Source organism: Carcharodon carcharias, chromosome 5, assembly GCF_017639515.1.
Source record: "Carcharodon carcharias isolate sCarCar2 chromosome 5, sCarCar2.pri, whole genome shotgun sequence".
In the NCBI taxonomy this organism is placed as follows: domain Eukaryota; kingdom Metazoa; phylum Chordata; class Chondrichthyes; order Lamniformes; family Lamnidae; genus Carcharodon; species Carcharodon carcharias.
Genome location: NC_054471.1, coordinates 112,351,581 through 112,377,230, shown reverse-complemented (window position 1 = coordinate 112,377,230; position 25,650 = coordinate 112,351,581). Strand labels below are relative to the sequence as shown.

General features: G+C 40.7%; 1 protein-coding gene across 1 annotated transcript in view; it reads right to left on the bottom strand.

The window, feature by feature from the left end:
* mmut (methylmalonyl CoA mutase) overlaps positions 1–24,511 on the bottom strand; it is a 34,543-nt gene extending 10,032 nt beyond the window's left edge. Inside the window, exons 1-8 of the mRNA XM_041188003.1 lie at positions 24,078–24,511; positions 17,620–17,987; positions 15,452–15,609; positions 13,187–13,358; positions 11,931–12,179; positions 7,579–7,690; positions 1,526–1,641; positions 317–432 (exon numbers count right to left, since the gene is read on the bottom strand). Coding sequence (XP_041043937.1) covers positions 317–432; positions 1,526–1,641; positions 7,579–7,690; positions 11,931–12,179; positions 13,187–13,358; positions 15,452–15,609; positions 17,620–17,987; positions 24,078–24,432 — 1,646 coding nt within the window. The 5' untranslated portion in view covers positions 24,433–24,511. The remainder of the gene's footprint in view (positions 1–316; positions 433–1,525; positions 1,642–7,578; positions 7,691–11,930; positions 12,180–13,186; positions 13,359–15,451; positions 15,610–17,619; positions 17,988–24,077) is intronic.
* Positions 24,512–25,650: the final 1,139 nt, after the last annotated feature.

Sequence of the window (25,650 nt, the reverse complement as noted above, 5' to 3'; positions counted from 1 at the left end):
ATGCCAGATCACTATTATTTATAAACTTATTAAATTATACCTCCAACACCTTATTTGCAAATCTGCCAAGGCAAAAGCAAAGTCTAAATCACAAGGAGAGCAAAAAGAATCTCACTTGAACACTTTGCTAAAAGGATACTGAAGGAAATATAATTTTGCACAACAGAAAACTTATATACAAGTTTCAAGACAAGAATGCACTTTAATTCCACAAATGAATTGACTTATCAAACCCGCAAGGTATGGTCAGCTCTGTGAAGTGGCAATGCATCAAATCTCAGATATTCATTTTTGGCATTAGGGAGCCTTGCTTTACCTTGCACGAGCAGCTTCCACTGCAAGAGCCAGCAGGTTTTTCCCTCCTGAGCGTGAACATTCGGTGATGGCATCAAGACATTGTTCTACTGTTGCCTGATTTCTGGATGCTTTTAGCTGAGTTGAAGAAGGGTATTCTTTGAATCAAGCACAGTGCTTACTGAACCATAGTATTAATCGGATTAACAGGAATAAAAAAAAGGAAACATTCTTTACTTCTTTCCGCCAGTTTTTTTTTGCTTGGTCTAAGTATGCATTTTACACTAGAACTTTAGTACTGTTACATAGCCAACTGTGAAATAGAAGTAATATTTCCACAAGAGTTTCCCACCTCCACAGAAACCCCAGAAAAATGGTATAAACAGCTTTTAATGGTATTTTGCTGGGGTTTCTGCGGATCTTCCAAACTCTTACCCATAATCTTAACTGAAGATCTCCACAGAAACTAAAGAAACTAGAACATTATAATGAGTGTCAGTACAATATTGGGGAGGATCTTCCGGTCAGCAAGCGGGGGCGGGGCTTGCTTGCCGATGCATAAAACGACTTGGGATGACGTTGGATGGAACTCCTGATGTCACCCTGCATCATTTCCATTTTTTGCTCGGCAGGGGCGCAGCCAAATCAGCTGCACACCCACTGACCTGTCAATGGCCTATTGAGGCCATCTAATAAGTAACTGACGTCAGTTGGACCTGCCCATCTAACCTTAAGGTTGGCGGGCAGGTTGGGAGCCCTGGCTGGCTTAAGAAAAAGCATGAAACCTCATCCACAGGCGGGATGAGGTTTCATGAGAGTTTTAAAGTATTTAATTAAGGTTTCAGTAAAAGTGATGGACATGTCTCAACTCATGTGACAGTGTCACATGAGGGGATATGTCAGGGAAGTTTTGCTATCATTTCTTTAACATTTTTAAATTTGGAGCTGATCTCCCTGAGGCAGCACTTAGCCTCAGGGAGATCAGTGTGCTCTTTCGCGCGCATGTGTGAAAGAGCGCACTCCCGGTGGAGGGAACCCCCATCCCTCCCAAGCACAGGGAGCGCATAGCGCTTCCTGGCGGATGTCACACTGGGTGGGCCTTAATTGGCCCGCCCACATAAAATGGCAGCAATCGGAGGCGCGCCCTGCCCACACCTGCACTTGTGGGGGGGGAAATTTTTCCCATTATGTTGCAACTCTACTAGATGTAACAACTGTGGAAACACCTTACCTTTTCCAGCTTTGCAATCTGTTGATTACGCACTGCAGTATTATCAATAACCAACACATCAACAGTTTCTTCTTTCTCCAGACGATACTTGTTTACTCCTACGATTACCTTAGCACCTAATAAATGGGGGGGAAAACACTATTTAGTTACTGCTCAAAAGAACCATTGACTATTATATTGGGAAGATAATATCCCTCATATGATGTAAGTCTACAGTTTATAAGGGGTTCCTACTATAGATCTCAAAACCTCAAATTTATCCTATCACAGCAGATGCTGAAGCTAAAATTTAGGATTCAAAATACCTTACAAGAAAATTTATTCTCAGAGGCCATCATTTTGGCTCTTAGCAGCTTTTAAACTAAAAAGGCACTCAAAGCTGAGATTTCAGACTCCAGATAGATGAAGTACCAACAAAAATCTTTAAATTCAAAGGAAAATGAACTAATATTTTCCAAATGGTAACAACCATCCCCTCTATCCCTCATCTCTAGGCTTCCTTTGTATTAACTTTACAGACTGGTTAATATAATCAGTAGGAGTCAAGGTACATGTTAAAAAAAAACATGTGGAATAAAGTATTTTACGATTTATATTATATAGCACCTTAAACGTAATAAGAAGTTCAAAGGCTCTTCACAAAGGAGTTATCAAACAAAATTGGGCACTGGCCCACATAAGGAGATACTATGACAGGTGAAGGGGCTGGGACAGGAGAGCTCGATAGGGGGCCAGTGATAGGTGGAGGCCAAGAAGAGACTGCCAAAGATGTCATAGACAAAAGGACAAAGGGGTGTTGATGGTGGTGATATGATCTAACAGATGTGCTAATGGGGACATTAAGGGAAGCAAGCTAGTGGCAGATGGCCCTAGTGTGGGTGGGGTGGGGGGAAGGGATCGAAATGGTCTAAAAGGTGGAGATGAAACAATAGATTGAAATAAATTTAAAAATAGGAAGGAAAAGAAAAAAATATAGTTGTAAAAAAATGATAAATTATTGGAAAAAGGGGGATCGGAAAGGGAGTAGGGATGGAGGAGATAGTTCATGATTTGAACTCAATATTAAGTCCGGAAGGCTGGAAAGTGCCTAGTCGGAAGACGAGGTGCTGTTCCTCCAGTTTGCGTTGAGATTCACTGGAACTCTGCAGCAGGCCAAGGACAGACATGTGGGCATGAGAGCAGGGTGGTGTGTTGAAATGGCAAGTGACAGGGAGGTCTGGGTCATGCTTGCGGACAGACCGAAGGTGTTCCGCAAAGCGGTCACCCAGTCTGCTTTTGGTCTCTCCAATGTAGAGGAGACCGCATTGGGAGCAGCGAATGCAGTAGACTAAATTGAGGAAGTGCAAGTGAAGCGCTGCTTCACTTGAAAGGAGTGTTTGGGCCCTTGGACGGTGAAGAGGGGGGAAGTAAAGGGGCAGGTGTTGCACCTTCTGCAGTTGCATGGGAAGGTGCCGTGGGAGGGGGTTGAGGTGTAGGGGGTGATGGAGGAGTGGACCAGGGTGTCCTGGAGGGAACAATCCCTGCGGAAAGCCGCTGGGGGGGGGGGTGAAGGGAAGATACGTTTGGTAGTGTACACAAACTCTAACTTGTCCAAAACTCTGTTTTCCTTATTCTGTCCTGCTTGCTCATCATTGCAATGCTCAATGACCTACACAAGATCCCTCAATCCCAACGTAACAAAGTTAAGGTCCCTGTCCTCATTTACAATCCCTCCACAACCTTGGTGCCACTCTAACATCTGGAACTTTCTCCATCTATTACCCCCTTCCATACGAACAGTAACTCTCTGTCCATTCCCACTCCCTTAACTCCATCCTTCCAAACCTGTGACTTCCACCACCCAGAAGGACAAGGACAGCAGATGCATGGGAACACCACCATCTGCAAGTTCCCTCCAAGCTACACACCATCCTGACTTGGAACTATATCATCATCCCTTCATTGTCGCTGGATCAAAATCCTGGAACACCTTCCCTAATAGCACCGTGGGACTACTTACACCACATGGACTGCAGCAGTTTCAGAAGACAGCTTGCCACCACCTTCTCAAGGGCAATTAGGGATGGGCAATAAATGCTAGCCTAGCCAGAGGTGTCCACATCACATGAAAGAAAAAAAAATCAGTAGAAGAGCCTTCAGTTTTTTGACCCCTAAACCTCTCTGTGTCTTTCAAAACCTTTCTGAGATCCTAGCTCTGACCAAGATGAGTGAATGCACTCTTTTTTTTTAAAAAAAGGAAGGCCTGGACATCCTCCGAAAAAAAGAACACAAGAACAAAAAACATATATACCATCAAAACTTTTGGAACACTATTATCATTAAGTAAGCCGCTGTTTTTATTCTAGAAAGCTGATACACCACAAACAGACCCAGTAGTTATGCTAATAATATTACTGTTAATTTTTTTTAGTTCTAGATTTAACAGAGCTCAGCTGTTTGGCATCAAGTCTTGTGAAATATTTTGACAGATCAAACTGGTGACTTAGTTTATGGGGAGATTCTCATTTTAAATTGCTAAAATGATTTAAATTGATGTGCTTGGACTGGTCTTGGGAGTATTGCTTCATGATGTACAATACTGCCTTTCCCAAGTTGCTAAATGACAGATTAGTTTTCGCTGCTAACTCAAAAGATATATTGTTTAGGTTATTCAGTACCACAGCTATATCACTGATCAAAGACCTTAATTTTGCCAACAGTAATAGCATAGTTGCTATGAAATGGTTATCCAAATGAGATAATCAGTCTTGGTGAGACACCTAACTTCTGACAAGTCTATGCAAATCACTAAATTAAAGTGCTTTCCAATATCTGTAAGTTTAGAACAGTAAAACTAGAATTTAATCCATTTGCTGAACCTAGCATAGATTGCAATCCCTGCAACTGGCTGGAGTAACTTGACAGTGCATTGAGCTCATCAAGGATTCAGAACACTTATGTGTTACATGAAAGTTTGCAAATGGTGAGTCTCATTTTCATATTCTGATTGGAAGCCAAAAGATGTTTTCTGGTAAATAAAACTTTAATGGCAAAACAATTATTCCAAAAAATATTTAATTGCATTTACTATGGTAATCTATATCTACTTCATCCAATAAAATGAAAAATATATAAGAAAATAGTTTTAGCTACAATCTGATTGTGTCATACATACTCCCAAGTCCTTTAGTTCAGAAACCATTTAGCCTGAAGAAAACCAGTGCGACAGATTTTTAAAATATAGTACTCAGACAACAAAGAATGGTGATGTAGATATCACATGCATGAATATGCCTGGAAAATATTCAGGTTGGGAACGAAAGAGAAGAAAACTTAAAGTAAGCCAAGTGCATCAAGTAAGTAGAGTTAATTAAGAAGCGTCTGTATCAAGGATGATAGTGGGTACACAAGAAAATCACATAAATAAAACAGTGATAAAGTAATTTAAACTTTAGGTATCAGTTACAACCACGTGCTAATGCAGTACATTATTTATAGGTTTAAGAGATTGGAGTATGGACAGTTGGCACACTGGCTATTGAAATTCTAGGGCCTGCAGTTTGAATCAGGATCAAACTGATGAATAGTCACCTTGGTTTGTTCTCTGTAAGGGTCCTATTTCCTCGTAGGATCACAGCATATGACAGGTATTAATAGCTTGTAACCAAGTTGGAGACCCATTTTGCATGGGACCATTGGTGGAGGAAATGAAATTTGCAATCAGATATGGCAGGGATGTCTTCAAGTTTGGAACTGGGGCATTTTGTTAGAGCAGATAAAAACAGGCTTAACTATATGGTTGACTGTGCTTGATGTCAGTCACTGGAAGTGCTTGTTGCTGACACCATGTGCTTTGAACATGCTCCTATCAGAGTTGAGAAAGAATATCCCTAATCTTAATTTTGAAGGAACTTTGTGTTTTATATTAAAGCTGGTTAGCTTATAACAAACAAACAAATATTCACTGCCTGTAGAAAACCTGCCAAGTTTTAGAAATACAAATATGTTAAGTTTCCTTCAAAATGCAATGAGCTGCAGCAGCCAACCGAGAGCAGAGCATGGTGGCAAAGTCTTGTGGTGTGTTTATGATAAAACTAGTTATAATGATGGAATCTTCTTCAGAAAGACAAAGAAAAACTGCAAGTTTAAGAAACGTATCTGATTTAAACATGATAATACAAGTTATTTTATTGTTCTTATCCTTTTTCCATTAATACTTTGTCCTCTATTACTCCTTGCTTGGGTGCAGTTTCATGGGAATTGGAGTACCTCATCTAAGTGGCCATTCCCAAGTGCAAACCCAACAAGAGTCAGCAACCTACTCAACTGCAGAAAGCTTTGCAACCAAGTCTTAGAATGTCCTGCCCCTCACATTCACATGCAGGGAGTTTCAGCAGAGGCCACTGCAAAGCAATTAGGAACAGGAATCCTGGATGATTTCCCTGCCCAAACAAACTGAAGCCCTCCTATTGTTAACCTCACTAATAACAGCTAGCTCAGCAAAGACTGAACAAACTTACAGCCTTCCTGATCTGTGTAGCTCGCCTACCCATTTAAGAGCTACATGTAATTTCTAAATATTTGTCCAGCTTCAGTAAATGCATATGCAGCAGTGTTAGTGTTCTTCATACAACGTGCGGCTTAACAAGGAGATGCAACTAAAAAGCACTGTTCAACAAACGCAAAGCTGGATATTAATCTTTGAAATTGTAAAGTAAAAATGTTTTAATGCCAAATACTTGTGTTTTCATAAATTGTACATTATATCGCATCTAATTTGTTTCTTTTGTGTAATCCAAGTTTAGTTATACTGCCAAGATTTCTTATACACACAATTGTAAAGAAACAACTCAATGATCCTTCTTTGTGAAGATATACACGGAAGGTTCAGATAACTTTGTTAAATATTAATTAATGTAGAATGGACAGAGTACTGTCCATTCACCCTTGGGAATTGTGGGTGGAATTTTATTTTCCTCCAGGAGGCAAATAGGGGAGGTGGGGGACCTGTTTAATTGGAAAGGAAAGAGTGGGGTAGAAACTCCATCACGTTCCTGCCCCCACTCCCTTGATTAAATCCAAGGCAGGAATGCCCATGGATGGCCTTCCCACGTGGAACCCAATTAAGGGCCTCATCCCACTGTTGCTGGTATTAAACGAGCAACAACTGAAGGGCGGGGGTGGAACGCACACTATGTGGGCAACCTGTTAGGTAAACCTGGTGGGGTAGGGCCCCTCCTGCTTGGGCAACCCATGACCAATGGAAATACCTGCCTGAAGCTGAGGCCGCCCGTGGGTGAAGATTATGCCTGCCCTAAGTACCAACCCCGCAATCGCCCCCTCCCGCCAGGGCCACCCTGTCTGTCCCTGGCAAACCTGCCCCACTTACCTTACTCCCGGGGCTCGATCGCAGGGCGAGCGGTGGCCACCGCTCCCGGTAGCAATGTCAGTACTGGAGTACTGCTGGCTTCTGATAGGCTGGCAGCTGTCAGGGGCAGGAAATTCCTCCAGAGGACGACGAGGAGCCCGACCCCAAACGGGTTAAGTGCCTGAATGGCACTAACTCGGGATCAGGATTGTGGGCGGGTGGGGAGGAGAGGGGTGCACATTGGTCCCAGGGGGGTTGCCACCTGCTCTCCAGCCCAAGAGCAAGTCCACTGTCACAAGCATTAAATTCTGTCCTGCATTTCAGTGTAGCAGAAATTGGTGAGATGAACAGGTAATTCATATTACAAACACTGGAATATAATACTGTTTTTTTTTAAAACAGAATCTAGTCCAAAAAATCATTATACCGAATTTACAGTTACAAGATTATTAGTGCTGGTAATTTCCTATTTTTTAATTCAGTATCAATTTCTCTCTATTGAACCAATTTAATGGTATTGTTGATATGGCACAATGTATAACACAATTACTTTGCATTTATGCTGTTCCTCAAAATTCTAAAACTAAAAATTTATCTTTTTAAAACAAACCAAAAACAATATCTGGCCTACTGTAATAAGACTAGTTTTCATCCTTTCATCCACCATTTCCTTTCGGCACCAATTAATGGTTGTTGTTCTGTTTACCAGAGTCAATCCTTGCTTGGTTTCTGGCTGCACACTCTTCAATACGCAGTTTTGGGATCCCTTCGGCTACCGCTTTAGCCATACCACCCATTTCTTCAATCTCATTAATAAGCTAAAATTAAGCACAAGTACATTTTAGTCTAGACAATTCCTGCAACAATATTTTCATTTAACTGTAGTGTTGCACAGGATTGGATTGTGGATAGGAAATGGATAATTAAGCAATCTAAAGGGAGGAGAACAACTGGAAAATGGTTGTGTCACCTAGGTTTTTATTAAAGAATAGATGAAGAAAAAAAAATCCAAGATAAAAGATATTGGACTGGAAATTAGCCATCCTTAATGGGATGAAAGGGCACCTAGCCCAGATTACTGGTTGGAAAACAAACGGCAGATCAAAAATTGGATCACCAAGGAGATGCTTAAAATCAGAGAAGAATAAGGAGCAGTTAAATATATTCCAATGAGAAAACCAGGGTTTCATGAATAAAGAAATTAGAATTCTTTTTGGAAAAAAAAACGTCAACCAGGGACATAATACAGAAAGGGGACAGCAGAGGTATTGACCAAAAGCCCTTAAAAATGCTCCAGAATTGGGAATTGCACCTAAGAACTGGAAGGTGACAAATGCTTTATTCATTGTTCAATAAAGAAGGAAGTCTGTAAGTTGTTGACCAATAAGTCTATTCTTGTTGTGGGTAAACCTTTGTCATAGTAGATGAAGTTAGTGAACATCTAGAAAAGGTTAATCAGGGACATTCAGCATACATTTATAAAAAGCAAACCGTGATTGATTAATACGAGGTTGTGTTCTACACATGCACTGATGATCCCCTCCTCTCTTTGCAACACCACTCCAATGCCTCCCTGTTGTTTGACTGCTGGACAACTTATATATAGTGCCTTTAACAAAATAAACTTCCCAAAGCCCTTCAGAAGCATTTGACACAGAGCCTCAGTAGGAGGTATTAGGATCAGTGCCAAAAAGGTTGGTCATGGGTAGACTTCCAACACCATCTTAAAAGGAGAAAGGTTGAGAAACATAAAAGTTTGTGATGGTAATTCCAGACTTTTAAGGCCTAGGCAGTTGAAGGTACAGCCTTAATGGCCAATCAAAATAAACTTGGGAAACGCAAGAGATCAGAATCGGAGGAGTGAAGAGATGTTGCTGGAGGTGGAGGGGATGTAGATCTGGAGGATATTACACAGAGAAGGAGATGAGGCCTGTTAATTGTATCAGTTGCGGTTAAGTATAGATATGTAGAGCGCATTGATTGGATGGTTACTTGAGGACATATAAAGAGACACTTACTGACACAGGAGTGGTGATATGTGCCTGTCAAATTTCACTGTGCAAATAAATCTGTTTCAAGTAATGACTGGTTCTGGTTTCTTCGTCACCAACTGGCTATCAGGTGCATAATAAAGCCTTGAGGGGATTTGGAGCAATTATGAGAATTTTAAAATCATGGTGTTGCTAGACCAGTAGCCAATGTAGATCAGCAAATTTGAATGGACTCAAGTTTACAGAGTGTACAAGGTGGGAGTCATACCTAGAAGTAACAAAGGCTTCAGCAGCAGATGAACTGAGGCAAGGGTGGAAGCAGGTAATGTTAAGGGTATAAGGAGTTGGTCTTGATGATGGTGAGGATATAGGGCTTAGCTCTCGGTCAAATAGGATGCCATGATTAAAATGGCTTGGTTTAGCTTCAGAAAGTAGGTTGGGAGGCAGATGTGTAGGGAATGGAAGCTGTAGTGGGTCTTCAATCTTTCCAAATTTTAAATGAGAGGAAATAGCTGCTCATCTAATTATCATCAAGCAATGTGACAAATCAGATGCACTGGAGGGGTCAACAGAGGTGGTGTTGAGGTACAGCTGGGTGTTGTCAATGTACATTCAGCCTTAAATGAGCTTTTAACGTTATCCAGATAAACACGGGGCAGATCAAAGCCACGGCAACTTGTTTGGGCTGAACTTCCAACACCATAGCCTCTCTATTACAAAAGACTGCCTAATTCCACAACATTGGGCAGAATTTTCTACCTGTCAGGCGGGCGAGCCTGACCCAATCTCCAGCAGGCAGGGAGCCGATCCCCGCCAGTGAAGCGGGTGGCACCGCCATTTTACGTGGATGGGCCATTAAGGCCCGACCAGCATGATGTCCGGCAGGAAGCGCCAAGCGCGTCCTGTGCGGACAGGGGGAAACCCCAAAAGTGAGAATGCGCTCTTTCGCGCATGCGTACAAAAGAGCGCACATCTCCTTGAGGCTAAGTGCAGCCTCAGGGAGATCGCTTCCACTTTGAAAAATGTTAAAAATAGAAAAAAACAATTCCCTAACGTGAGATGGGACATGTTCATAATTTACACAATAACTGTATTAAAATTTTTAAAGCCCTACATGAAACCTCATCCCACCTGTGGATGAGGTTTCATGTTTTCTCAATTTGCCGCCGGGGCTCCTGGCCTGCCCGCCAACCTTAAAGTTGGACAGGCAGGTCCTTTGATTGTTTAAATGATCCTGTCAATAGCCTCAATTGGCCATTGACAGGTCGGTGGGCGCACAGCTGATTTTGCAGCGCCCCCGCCTTCCTGAAAATTTAAATGGGGCGGGATGACATCAGGGGTTTCGCCCGACGTCATCCCGTGTCATTTTATGCATCGGCGAGCGGGCCCCACCCCCTGCTCGCTGACGGCAAATTTTGCCCATTATTTTTCTCCCATCTCAACCCATACACTGCTGTGATGCTCATTCATTCATACCTTTGTCACCTCAATTGCTCCAAGATTTCCTTTCCAGCCTCAAATGTTCTATCCTTCATAAACTTCAATCAAACCTCTGCTTCCTATATCCTATTCTGCTCCAAGTCATGCCTGTCCATCCTACCTGTCCTCATTAATGTTCCCAAATGTATCAAATTTAAAATGTTCAGCTTTGTGTTTAAATCACTCCATTGCCTTACCCCTATTCATATCATTTCAATACATTCTCCAGCCCTACAATCCCCTGCTCCTGCCAAACTCTAAGCAAGTAATAAGGCACATATTACTGACATAAACGAGCCATGATTTATGTGAGGGGATGGTAATAATGGGGTTGTATACTATTTTTCAGAGGACTGTACTTGGAAAGGCATATACAAACATAATCTACTAAACCATCAGGAGGGATGGGAGGGGAAATTTGAATCAGAGTGATATAGCATGTCAACGCAACTGCTATACTAAACAGGTTTGAGGAATAGTTATTTCTTTATGCAGCATATGCTGCTTGCCATGGCTCAGTTATAGCGCTCTTGCCTCTAAATCAGAAGGTTGTGGGTTAAAGCCACACCTTAAAGACTTTAGCACAAAATCTAGGCTGATACTCTAGTTCTGAGGGAGTGCTGCGCTACTGAAGGTGCCATCTTTCACATGGGACATTAAGCGTGTCTTTCCTCTCAGGTGGGTGCAAAAGACCCAAAGTTAGTCAGAGAACAACGGTAAGTTTACTACTGAATAGTTTCAGAGAAATTTCCAGTCAATGAAGTGTATTTAGCCTGCTAATCAGGATAGCATGGGGTAATTTATTAATTTCTGTCAGAAAAGCATTGCAGAACAGATCAAAATTGTAAATGTTCACAAAACAAAATATAAACTGATTTATGTTTAATTTATCTAACTACTGTGTCTCACAATTGGCATTCTATAAGATGAGAGACACGTACATGATGGGGAAGGGGGAATTGTGAGACTATAGTATCCAGTTCACTTAATAATGGGTTTCATGGTTGCAGTCCTGGATCCTGCCACTGCATGACTAGATATTGGGCAGCAAAGGTAAACTCTTGTTCATAAGGGATGTGAGACTCATTTACAAGAGAAATTAGTGACATTGAATATTTTGTGCAGATCTGAAATTTTGTAATGCAAGGGATAAGGGGAAAAAGATGCAGAATTAGGATTTTTAAAAGTTGTTATGCCTAAGAAAATTCTTGTTCCAAATGGCTTGGCCTTGTTTCTACATTTAAGAGATGTGGGTCCCAGTTTCAGAAAACAGCAAAGGTAACAAGAGGAACAAAAACAGGCAGGCATTTAAAGCTAAAAACCATACTTTAAAAACAAAACTAAACCCAAAAAACTCAAAAAATGGTTTCTAGACACAAGTTGGCTGAAGATTTCCATCTGTAAAACTATTGTGACATGAATGTTCCCTTTAAAGCATCATTTCAGTGGTCTATATCTCTAATTATCATCCTATAAAAGTATAAATTATTTTTTTCAATGCTGCACTGTATTAAGTTTCATAAATAGGCACCATGTAATTTACCATTATCAATAGTGTTTGTTGACATTGATGCTTAGACGCACTGACCTCTAAAGCAGCATCATACACCTGATTAGTAAGAGTCTCCATCATAAATGAACCTGCCCAAGGATCTGCCACTTTTGGGATGCCAGATTCCTCCTGTATGATGATCTGAGTATTCCTGGCAATCCGCGAGCTTTGTAATGTGGGCAGACTTAATGCCTCATCAAAGGAATTAGTATGCAATGACTGAGTTCCTCCAAACACAGCTGCCATTGCCTCAATCACTGTGCGAACAATATTGTTATGTGGATCCTGAAAGTGAAATATTATATTAACATTTGAACAATATAAATTTTGAGAATATTAAGTAAGATAACTACAGTGCAAAGGAATAGTTCACTTTAAACTACTTTAGACAAACACACTCTGGAAAAAAGAACTATTAGGAGATATTTGAGCTCCAGCTTGAGAATATTTGTATTTTTGTATCCCTCATGAATAGAGGGATTCCCTATTTAAAATGTGCAATTCACCATGTCTAATGAATGATAATGTTATATATTTGGGTATGATTCAGATTTTACATTCATTGTTCAAATCATGTCCCAGCAATGAGAAATAAGGACTGTTATATCATACTCTCCCTTTCTTATTATGCACATGTCTGAGAATAATCACTTCCGAGCCCATCTCAGATGAAATTGTGATGTCAACTTTTATCCCTCTGCTTAAAATCAATCAGATCAAAGTCCCTGCATAACAAACTAATTACTTCAGAATGTTGAGCCAGGAACTGAAAAAAACATTTTTTATCCTTCACTTTTTAGACAGCAAAATAAAGATTGGGGCATACACAAGATTGAGGTAGAAACTGAAACATCATAAGCTTTAAAAGAAAATGTAAAAAAACCAATGAAATTTTCTCATTGAAGAAATATGACATTCCACAAATTATAAAATTAAATTTTCAGGACCAGAGAGGTTGTTCAATTCAAATTATAAACTTAATGTGCCATTAAAAACTCAGTTATATTTCATTCAACAAGACATAACTGTTACAAGGATTTTTACAACGAGACTAAGGGTGAAAGTTCACATCAATGCAAGTGATTTCTATAATGCACCCCGTGGAGAGCAGTGGGAAATCTCTGACTGCAACTTCTGGATTCCCCTTTAACTGTGCATAAATGCCAGAAGTTGCTTTCAGCTTTACAGCTGTGATGGCCAAACTGTTCACATTTGCTGTTGTCATTACAACAATAAAATCTGGGCCATTGTTTTGGCACTTTCAATGCTAGATTTCTATTAGGTACACTAACCTGCTCAGTGAGGGACCAACCAGAGGTCTGGCAATGAGCTCGTAGCAGCAAAGATTTTGAATTTTTAGCATTAAATTTTTCTTTCATTAAATGGGCCCAGAGCCGTCTAGCCGCTCTCAGCTTTGCTATTTCCATGTAAAAATTCATACCAATTCCCCAAAAGAAAGAAAGTCTGCAATATAAAGGTGGCAAAATTAATATCTGAAAGAATTTTACACCTTCAAATTTCCCACTAATATTAGAATTACTTTTAATACTACCAATTATTTTTTTCTGTTGGATATACTGTTGTTAATTGAATGGTCTAGTTAATTGTCCAATAATGCTTCAATTATCAGTATAATTTTCTGAATTGGGGTGAAATATAAAATGAGCTTATAACTTTATGGTCATTAAAATTTAAAATTTTTTTTCAACTAAGGAAATGTAAGCTGCCAGAATTTACGCACCTGCAGCAAGGTGATTTTTAATTAAGATTCAATTAGAATTAGACTTGCTCATTAGACTCTAGTCAACAGCTTTCTTTTGAATAAATCCATTGATCCAGGTATTTGTTGGAAATGCAACTTCTATACAACATTGGGTCATAGAACTTCAGAATTGAAATAGAGTCCTGTTTTTCATCTTCTCTCAATAAGTTTGATGTTGATCTGGTCAGCAACGGCTCAAAGGCTGCACTATCATCTCACGCAGGAGGTTGTGTATTCAACTCCCTCTCCAGAGACGCAAGCACAAAATCTAGGTTGACACTCCAGCACAGTAGTGAGGGACTGCTGCACTGTTGGAGGTACCATTTTTCAGATGAGACAACAGAGGCCTCATCTGTCCTATCAGCAGGACACATAATATCCCATGGCACTATTTGAAGCAGGAGAGATTCCCTGGTCTCTGGGCCAATATTTATCCCTACCAACATTATTAAAACAGGCAATGACTAATATGGAAATCGAACATGAAACCAAAAGAGAAGTATTTAAGATGCTGAAAGGTCATTGATTTTTGTGGGATCTTGATGTGCATAATTTGGTTGCCATATTTCCTACATTTCAAGTGACTAAAATTAAAAATATTTCATTGCCTTTAATGCATTTTGTGATGTCCTAAGGTCATGAAAAGCACTAAATAGATTCAAGTTCTTTCTTTCGTCAATGGTAGATTATAGAAAGATAATTTCTTGTACAAAACATTTTTCTAAAAAGTACAAAAATGATACAAGGTCATATCTCATTTGCATTACTGTGGGCAGAAACTGGGGGGAACCATAATGCACTTTGGAAGCTAGTGTAATAAAGTTACAGTTGAACAGCATTATTAGAGAAAATGAAGCAGGGTCCAGTTATTTTCTATAATGCAAGAGATGGGGTGAAGGACATCTTCGGAAATTCAATATAAGACAGAATGATATTGGATCCAAGGAGCCCCTCAGCATTTTGGTTAACTGTGGTTAATTCACTATATGAATACACAGATGTACGATAATGTGCTACATATTATAAAAATCACATTGAAGATTCAATCCCATACACTAAAGCTATAAAAATTTAAAGGATGGAGCAGTCTCATCTCCATTACTTTTTGTTTCAACTACATGGATTGAAATATTTTAATCTGAATGTCATTTACATCATTAAAAAGCAGTGTTAACATTGCCCTGACACAAAATAGAGGTATTCATTATAAATGCTGCCAAAATGGCACTGTTCAGAATATTTCTGTACAAAGTGTAAAACCACTTGAAGCAGCCACATACTATGCAAAGCTAAAAATACCCTATCAAATGAAAGGTTAGAAACAACCTGGTTAATTTGCTAGACCACTGTTTAATATTACAGAGCCAAGACAAGAGTCCATTATTCACTTACATTAAAATGCCAATTGCGGTATTAACATGCATTTAATTACATCAATGCGGTGCTAAATTGAAAGGTGCCATAAAACACACCCCAGAATATTACATTTTTTTAAACAAGGGATAATTTAACTGTGCACCCAAATCTATACCATTTTCTGAAACAATCTGTCAATTATGGTGTTCCATGCACTTCTCAATGGTTGGCATCTTTCCTCCAAATGTTATATAGTTAACTGATTTCCCCATTAAAGTATTTCTTAAATCTACAAGTAACTAAAATATCTTAAACACTATCTTGTATCAACTAAATGCCTGATTTAAAGAAGGTCTGATAACATCAGGTTAACAAGTTACTTTTTAATAGACAAGTTGCTTTTGTTTCACTAAAAATGCAAAATTGTAATATTAATTACCGTGGTGCAAAGTCATCAATGTTAAGTCCAACTTGGATACCAGTCCTGCAGTATTCTAAACCATTTGCTATGGTATAAGCTAATTCCAAAACAGCACCAGCACCAGCTTCTTGGAGGTGGTATCCACTGATAGAAATGGAGTTAAATCGAGGCATATGCTGTGGAGAAGAAAGCAGATTTTTAAAATAAAACCATTTAGCAATGTTGCTCCTTCTATAAAGGTATATTAAAGCAGAATGAAAGAAAAAATGTTTCTTTACTGACCAATATGGAAATTGAATGTGAAACCAAAAGAAGTATTTATGATCCTGAAAGGTCTCAGCAAGGTGTTTCCTCTTGTGGACGAGTCCAGAACTAGGGGGCACTGTTTTAAAATTCAGGGTCACCCTTCTAGAGCAGAGATGAGGAGAATTTTTTTCCTCTCAGAAGAATGCGGTGGAAGCGGGGTCACTGAGTATTTTTTAACAGAGGTAGATTCTTGTTAGGCAAGGGAATCATAGGTTATTGGGGGTAGATGAAAATGTAGAACCCGAAACACAAACAGGTCAGCCATGATCTTATTGAATGGTGCATTAGGCTCAAGAGGCCAAATGGCCTAATTCTTCTCCTATTTTGTAAGTTCGTATGTAACTCTTGTCTTATTCCATTTTGTAGTAGAGATTTGTACTCAAGTCTAACTTGATTATGCACATGATTCTTTCCTTCACTATTTAAGCACTTTTTCCTCCTATATCTTTCATGATCAAGCAGACAGCGGGGCTTTTTCGGCTTAAAAGTCTTCTTCTTATTTATTTTTCTTGCTCAGAGTAGTGTTTCTCACTGCAGATTACTCATTATGCAGTTTATTCTCCGTATTAACATTAGAATCGTACTAATACTTAAAATCATCAGGGTGTCCTGATGGTGTATTTAAGGGTTTATTTATTTGCAATTACCTTTTACACCAGTTACAATGTTGCTACTGAATTTTTTTTGCTATTCAGGGTGTTACTCAGCAAGAATATTTATTTCAGTCACTGAAACACCAGCACAATTTTCAACAGGTTAAAAAGCCAGTTCACAAAAATCTATCTAGGTTTAACAGCAGTGTTGGTAAGTGTGTTTTACATAAAACGCTAAACTATCCTCTTCTTTATTCAGGTGCCAGCAAACCTGCATTTCTTGTTTGAATTTTAAAAAAATGTTTAATACCGCCACTTGGAAAACTCTCATCTTAGCGACTCCTGTAAAAATTCACAACACATTCATGAGTACAAATCACAATAGAAACCAATACAGTTACATAAAGTTCAGGTTAGGCCCCATTTAAATCGGTTCTGGGGAAATCATCTCAGGAAGGATACATATTTGAATTATATCAGGGATGAAAGAATTAAATTATGTGGTCAGGTTGAATAGACTAGGTTTGTAGTCCCTCGGGCATAGATTCAGGGGTGATCTAATTAAGATATTGAGAAACATTAAAGGAATTGATAAGGTAGATAGAGAGAAACTATTTCCCCCAGTGTGGAAGTCCTTAACAAGATGGGGGAAATAAAGTTAAAATTAGAGATAGACCATTCAAGAATGATGTCAGGAAGCACTTCTTCATACAAAGGCTGGTGGAAATATGGAATTCCCTCCCTAAATTACTGGTGAGGCTAGGTCAATTGGAAATTTCAAAACAGATTGATAGATTTTTGTTAGGCAAGGGTATTAATTAAGGGTTGCAGAACAAAGGCAAATAAGGAGGTGATACAAATGAACCATGATCTATGTGAAGTTGGCCTGCCATTGAGGGGGAGAATGGCCTACAGTTCTATGGCAGTGTGTCTCATGGGCTTTTCTTAAGAATAAATGGAGACATGAAAAACTTTTTAATGCAAATGATTAAGGTCTGAAAAGCACTGTCTAAGTGAGTGCCAGAGGCAGGTTCAACCAAGGAATTCAAGGGAGAATTGGATTATTATCTGAAAAGGAAGAATGTGCAGGGTTACGGGGAGAAGACAGGGCAATAGTACTGGGTAATTACTCATTCGGAGAGCCAGCACAGACATAATAGACCAAATAGCTTCCTCTGTGCTGGAACAATTCTGTGATAAATGATTTTTAGAAAAACGCACCCACAGTCCTATGTAGCAATGTATTGAACAAAACATTTTTGATATACAAACCAAAAACATACTAACTTCAGCAGTATACTGGAATATATCAGCTATAATCTTCATGGAAGGTTCAGGTGGGAAAATGAAAGTGTTCCTGACCATGAATTCTTTTAGTATGTCATTCTGAATGGTGCCTGTTAATTTCTCTGCAGGAACACCTTGTTCTTGTCCTGTCACAACGAACATAGCCAGAACTGGCAGCACTGCACCATTCATAGTCATGGAAACAGACATCTTTTCCAAAGGAATTGAGTCGAACAACAATTTCATATCTTCAACACTGTCTATTGCAACTCCTGCCATTCCAACATCTCCACGAACACGAGGGTTATCTGAATCATATCCTCTGTGAGTGGCAAGATCAAAAGCCACCGAAAGTCCCTGTTGGCCAGCTTTAGGAGAATAAATGAATCAGCATTATTGTAAGCCAGAATTGTCTATGTTAAAATACACATTGAAACATACAAAATTATTAAGCTTGACATCAAAAAGCATCATATTATTGAGCTGTGAGCTGATAATATAGTGGGCCAGATCTTGTGACCAAAGTGACCAAATTTGGGAAAAAAATATTCCAGAATAATTAACTTTTAGAAGAGCTAGACAAAAATGGAAAGGGAGAACGGGTTGCCCTAATAGTAAAGGATGGGCAAAGATAGTAGAGAGAAAAGATCTTAGCTCATAAAATAAAGTAGAAACGGTTCAGATGGAGTTAAGAAACAATTGGGGCAAATAAACATTGAATTGTTTATCAGCCCCCTGTGGTCTAGGGAAGAGTATAAGATAGGAAATTTGAGGTACATGTAATAAGGATAATAAGGGGGAGGCAATGGCATAGTGGTATTGTCGCTAAAATAGTAATCCAGTGACCCAGGTTAATAGTGGGCCAGGGTTCGAATCCCACCGCGGCAGGTAGCGGAATTTGAATTCAATGAAAATCTGGAATTTGATCATCAAACCATTGTCGATTGTTATAAAAACCCATCTGGTTCACTATTATCCTTTAAAGGAAATCTACTGTCCTTATCTGGTCTGGCCTACATGTGACCCATGTGACTCTTAAATGCCCTCTGAACAAGGAGGGCAATTTGGGTTGGGCCATAAATTCTTGCCTAGCCAGCAATGCCCACATCCCATGAATGAATAAAAAAAATACATTAATCTTTACATTAATATGAATGAATATAAAAAAAATAAGTAGTTCAAGTTCATGGAATTTAATCAATAGAGTTTTTTAAATCAGTATGTTGAGGAACCAACTAGGGATCACTATTTTGGAACTAGTATTGTGCAAGGGTTATTGAGAAAGGGTTATTTCATGACCTTGTAGTAAGGGGGCCTCTAGGGAAGTGACCATAATTTGATAGGATTTTATACTGAATTTGAAAATGATTTAAGTTCAAAAAGAGGGTCTTAAATTTAAACATAGCAAACAATTTAGGTATGAGGGGTGAGTTGGCTAATGTAGATTGAAAAAGATATGATGGTAGACAAGCAATGGCCACCATTTAAAGAATTAATACATAATTTGCAACAAAAATATATTTCTTTAAGGCACAAGAAACCCAGAAAAAATGTGGTTCAACAAAGACTAGCAAGTTAAAGATGGTATTGGATCAAAAGAAGGGGCTTATAGTGTTGCCAAAAGGAATTTTGTAAGCCTAAGGATTGAATCTAGCAAAGGAGGGCCAAGAAATTGATAAGGAAAAAGAAATGAGAACATAAGAGTAGACTAGCAAGTGACATAAAAACAGATTGTAAATGTTTCTATACATTCGTAAATAGCAAGAGGTTAGTGAAAGCAAATATAGGCCATCAGTGGCAGAGCCAGGTGAAACTATAATGAGGAAATGACAGAGTTACTAAACAACTACTTTGTATCTGTCTTCGGTCTTCATAGTAGAAGACACAGAAAACATTCAGGAAATAATGGCAACTAATGGTCAATCAAGGATGAGGGACTTAAAGAAATCAGTATCAACAAAGAACTAGTACTGGAGAGATTGATGGACTAAGTGGCGACAAATTTCCCTGGATCTGACAATCGACATCCTAGGATTTTAAAAGAGTTAGCTGCAGAAACAGTGGATGCATTGGTTCTTATATTCCAGAATTCTTTAGCTTCTAGAATAATTCCCAAATATTAACCCGTTATTTAAGAAAGGAAGAAGAGAAAAAATGGGGAACTACAGGCCAGTTAGCTCAGTTGTTGATTATATTTAAGTCAGAAGTTGATATGTTTTTGGGTGCTAAGGGAATTAAGGGATATGGCGATAGTGCAGAAAGGTGAAATTGAGGTAGAAGTTCAGCAGCAATCTGACTGAATGGCAGAGAAGGCTCGAAGGGCCAAATAGCCTACTCCAGCTTCTGTTCCTTTTGTGCACTGTTAGCTGGACTTTCTCATGCAGACTTCAACTTGAATATAAAAGCAAAATACTGCGGATGCTGGAAATCTGGAACAAAAACAAAAATACCTGGAAAAACTCAGCAGGTCTGACAGCGTCTGCAGAAAGGAATACAGTTGACGTATTGAGTCCGTATGACCCTTCATCAGAACTAAGGAAATAGAGAAATGAGGTGAAATATAAGCTGGTAGAGGAGGATGGGACAGGTAGAGCTCGATAGGGGACCAGTGATAGGTGAAGGCAAAGAAGAGAGATTGCCAAAGCTGTCATAGACAAAAGGACAAAGGGGTGTTGACAGTGGTGATATTATCTAAAGAATGTGCTAATGGGGACATTAAGGGTAGCAAGCAGGACAAGCTAGTGGCAGATGGCCCTAGCAGGGATGGGGTGGGGGAAGGGATCGAAATGGGCTAAAAGGTGGAGATAAAACAATAGATCAAAATAAATAAATTTTTCTTTTCCCATCTATTTTTAAATTTCACCTTCGGTCTGTCTGCAAGCATGACCCAGAACTCCCTGTCGCTTGCCATTTCAACATACCGCCCTGCTCTCGTGCCCACATGTCCGTCCTTGGCCTGCTGCAATGTTCCAGTGAAGCTCAACGCAAACTGGAGGAACAGCACCTCACCTTCCAACTAGGCACTTTACAGCCTTCCGGACTTAATATTGAGTTCAACAATTTCAGATCATGAACTCTCCCCTCCATCCCCAGCCCCTTTTTCCAATAATTTATAATTTTTTTACAAATATATTTTTCTTTTCCCATCTATTTTTAAATTTCGATCTATTGTTTTATCTCCACCTTTTAGCCCATTTCGATTCTTTCCCCCCACCCCACCCCCACTAGGGCCACCTGCCACTAGCTTGTCCTGCTTGCTACCCTTAATGTCCCCATTAGCACATTCCTTAGATAATATCACCACTGTCAACACCCCTTTGTCCTTTTGTCTATGACAGCTTTGGCAATCTCTCTTCTTGGCCCCCTATCGAGCTCTACCTGTCCCATCCTCCTCTACCAGCTTATATATCACCTAATTTCTCTATTTCCTTAGTTCCGATGAAGGGTCATATGGACTTCCTACATCAACTGTATTCCTCGCTGCAGATGCTGTCAGACCTGCTGAGTTTTTCCAGGTATTTTTGTTTTTGTTCAATTTGAATATAATTTGTACCATAACTTGTTGGGCATGCAAGTTGATAGTAGCACAGCTAGGGCAATTGGGAATCTGGGAATTTAGTGAGCTGCAGGACAAATTATGCATCTGCATAACAGTAGATATAATGCATTTCAATTTCCAAAAAACCTTTGATAAGTTATCACATATTCAGCTCATGACTAAGGTCAGAACATGTGCACTCATGGGATATGGCAACTACAGAGGCATGAGGGAGGAGCTGGCCAGAATTGACTGGGAGATGAGCCTAGCAGGAAAGACAGTGGAACAGCAATGGCAGGAGTTTCTGGGAGTAATTTGTGAGACACAGCAAAAATTCATCCCTAAGAAGAAGAAGCATACTAAAGGGAGGATGAGGCAAGCATGGCTGACAAGGGAAGTCAGGGCAGCATAAAAACTAAAGAGAAAGCGTACAATGCGGCGAAGAGCAGTGGGAAACCAGGGGATTGGGAAGCCTACAAAGACAAACAGAGGACAATTAAAAAAGGAATAAGGAGGGAGAAGATTAAATACGAGGGTAAACTAGCCTGTAATATAAATGAAGATCAAGAGGTTTTTTTAGATATATAAAGGGTAAGAGAGAGGCAAAAGTGGACATTGGGCCACTGGAAAATGACGCTGGAGAAGTAGTAGTGGGGAACAAAGAAATGGCGGAGGAACTGAATAGGTACTTTGCATCAGTCTTCACGGTGGAAGACACGAGTAACATCCCCAAAGTTCAAGAGAATCGGGGGGGCAGAGGTGAGTATGGTAGCCATTACCAAGGAGAAGGTGCTAGGAAAACAGAAAGGTCTGAAGGTGGATAAATCACCTGGACCAGATGGATTACACCCCAGAGTTCTGAAGGAGATCGCTGAGGAGATAGTGGAGGCATTAGTGGTGATCTTTCAGGTATCACTGGAGCCAGGGAGGATCCCAGAGGACTGGAAAATTGCTAATGTAACCCCCCTGTTTAAAAAGGGAGTGAGGCAAAAGACAGGAAATTACAGGCCAATTAGCCTGACCTCGGTCGTTGGTAAGATTTTAGAGTCCATTATTAAGGATGAGATTTCAGAATACTTGGAAGTGCATGATAAAATAGGGCAAAGTCAGCATGGTTTCATCAAGGGGATGTCATGCCTGACAAATCTGTTAGAATTCTTTGAGGTAACGAGTAGTTTAGACAAAGGAGAACCAATGGATGTTATCTACTTGGACCTCCAGAAGGCCTTTGACAAGGTGCCGCACAGGAGGCTGCTCAGTAATATAAGAGCCCATGGTGTTAGAGGCAAGGTACTAGCATGGATAGAAGATTAGCTGTCTGGCAGGAGGCGGAGAGTGGGGATAAGGGGGTCCTTCTCAGGATGGCGGCTGGTGACCAGTAGAGTTCCGCAGGGATCATTGTTGGGACCACAACTTTTCACTTTATATATTAATAATCTAGATGAAGGAACTGAGGGCATCCTGGCTAAGTTTGCAGATGATACAAATATAGGTGGAGGGACAGGTAGTATTGAGGAGGCGGGGAGGCTGCAGAAGGATTTAGACAGGTTAGGAGAATGGCAGATGGAATACAATGTGGGGAAGTGTGAGGTCACGCACTTTGGTAAGAAGAATAGAGGCATAGACTATTTTCTAAATGGGGAGAAAATTCAGAAGTCTGGAGTGCAAAGGGACTTGGGAGTCCTAGTCCAGGATTCTCTTAAGGTTAACTTGCAGGTTAAGTCAGTAGTTAGGAAGGCAAATGCAATGTTGGCATTTATTTCGAGAGGACTAGAATATAAAAGCAGAGATGTGCTGCTGAGGCTTTATAAGGTTCTGGTCAGACCACATTTAGAATATTGTGAGGAATTTTGGGCCCCATATCTCAGGAAGGATGTTCTGGCCCTGGAGAGGGTCCAGAGGAGGTTCACGAAAACGATCCCAGGAAAGAAAGGCTTTACATATGAGGAACATTTGAGGACTCTGGGTCTATACTGGATGGAGTTTAGAAGGATGGGGGGGGATCTGATTGAAACTTACAGAATACTGAAAGGCCTGGATAGAGTGGACGTGGGGAAGATGTAAAAAAATAGATAAAAACAAAAAACTGCGGATGCTGGAAATCCAAAACAAAAACAGAATTACCTGGAAAAACTCAGCAGGTCTGGCAGCATCGGCGGAGAAGAAAAGAGTTGATGTTTCGAGTCCTCATGACCCTTCCACAGAACGCTGAATTTTTCCAGGTAATTCTGTTTTTGTGGGGAAGATGTTTTCATTAGTAGGAGAGACTAGAAGCCGAGGGTACAGCCTCAGAGTAAAGAGTAAAGGGAAGACCTTTTAGAACAGAGATGAACAGAAACTTCTTTAGCCAGAGAGTGGTGAATCTATGGAATTCATTGCCACAGAAGGCTGTGGAGGCCAGATCATTGAATGTATTTGAGACCGAGATGGATAGGTTCTTGATTGGTAAGGGGATCAAAGGTTATGGGGAGAAGGCGGGAGAATGGGGTTGAGAAGCTTATCAGCCATGATTGAATGGCAGAGCAGACTCGATGGGCCAAATGGCCTAATTTCTGCTCCTATGTTTTATGGTCTTATGTAGCAAGTTGGCTACAAAACGGAAAACAGAGCTAAAGGGATAAAGGTAGTTACTCAGCTTGGCAAATGCTGGAAGTGGTATTCCACAAGGATCAGTGCTAGGATCACTGTTGTTCACTATTTACATAAACAGTCTGGATTAGGGAATTAGAAGTACAATTTCAAGATCTGCGAATACCAACAAATTGGGTGGTGTAGTTAACACAAAGGAGAAAGTGACAAAATACTGGAAAGAGATTGGTATATTTGTAAAATGCGTCGGTAATTGGCAAAGTAAGCCAACATAGATAAGTGCAAGGTAGTAACAGAGCGTTACCCCTGCCCTTTCCCCTCCCCCGCCGACCTTTGATGTTATTACGGTAAAACCGGTTGCTCTCCTCCACCGTGCTGAAGCCGGCGTACTGTCGAATGGTCCAAGGTCTATACGTGTACATGGTTGGGTAGGGGCCCCTGGTGTAAGGCCACAGGCCCGGCAGCTCCTCGGGCAGATCCACCGTGTCCTGTTTGGTATAAACGGGTTTGATGGCGATCCCCTCCGGCGTTTCCCATATCAGATCCTCGGCTTTCTTCCCCTTCAGCTGTTTCTCCGCTAACGCGACCCATTCCGGGTGCAAGAGGTGCCTGCCTCGGCGCAGCACATCATCGCCGGAGGGCCGCAGCCTCAAAGACTGACAGAGCACTCGCCGTGCCCTCAACATGTCGCCGGCCCCGGCCTGGAGCAGCCACAAATCAGTCCGTCACTGCCAGCCCGGGAGATTAAGTGACAGCAACACCGACCGATCGCAGCCTCTGCCAGTCACACGTGATCACAATGGAACTTGCCATCAGCCAATGGGCGCAAGGGGTGGGGCGGATGCTGTGAATGTCGAAATGTCACGGAGCTGACAGCAAAATGCTGCAAATACGCAGCAGGTTAGGCAGTATCTGTGGAGAGAATAAGTTACTGGCCCAGATCCTCCAGTCTCCGTATTGGATCTACGACCTAAAGTGTGGCGGGCCTGACTCACTGCCTCCATGGGAATTACCCAGGAAATTTGAACTTCTAATAGACAATTCCACTACTCCTCAGGACCCTCCCTGAAAGTGTCCAACTCCGAATTAGAGTCGGAGACAGTTGCGACGTACTTGCCTGGATAGTTACCCTGAAGATGTTAGACAGAAAAATCCTAATCTAATTCCTGGGTAACTGTGCAACTGACACCCCTGACTCCCCCATCAACATCACCCTCCCATAACAACTCCTTCCAACCCCCAGTTCCTCCCAACCTAACTGCCCCTCCTGACCCAACCCAACTACCCCCAAGCCAACCTGACTAGCCCCTGACCTGACAACACCTCCTGACCCAACTTGACTTATGCAGTCACTCACTTACCCACCTCACCCACGTACCCACCTCACCTATGCCATCTGGAAACAAAGGATGTCATAAAATGGTAAAAGTACAGCAAGAAGACATTTGGCTCAAATATGAAAACAAAAAAACTGCGGATGCTGGAAATCCAAAACAAAAACAAAAACAGAATTACCTGGAAAAACTCAGCAGGTCTGGCAGCATCGGCGGAGAAGAAAAGAGTTGACATTTCGAGTCCTCATGACCCTTCAACAGATCTGTCGAAGGGTCATGAGGACTCGAAACGTCAACTCTTTTCTTCTCCGCCGATGCTGCCAGACCTGCTGACATTTGGCTCACTCTTATCAAAAACAACTCACCAAGTTCCACTCTGCCTTTTTTGCAATTTTTATCTCCATAAATAAGAAACGAGAGAGCAAGTCAAACCAAATGGAGTTGGGAGGTCAGGTGATGCATTGTGCCTCCATAATCATGTTGTAATCATTACAGGGACACAAGGTCCTATCGACTAAGCGATTTGATGGTACAAGAAACTTGTACCTGGTTTCCCTTCCTGTGTATTTG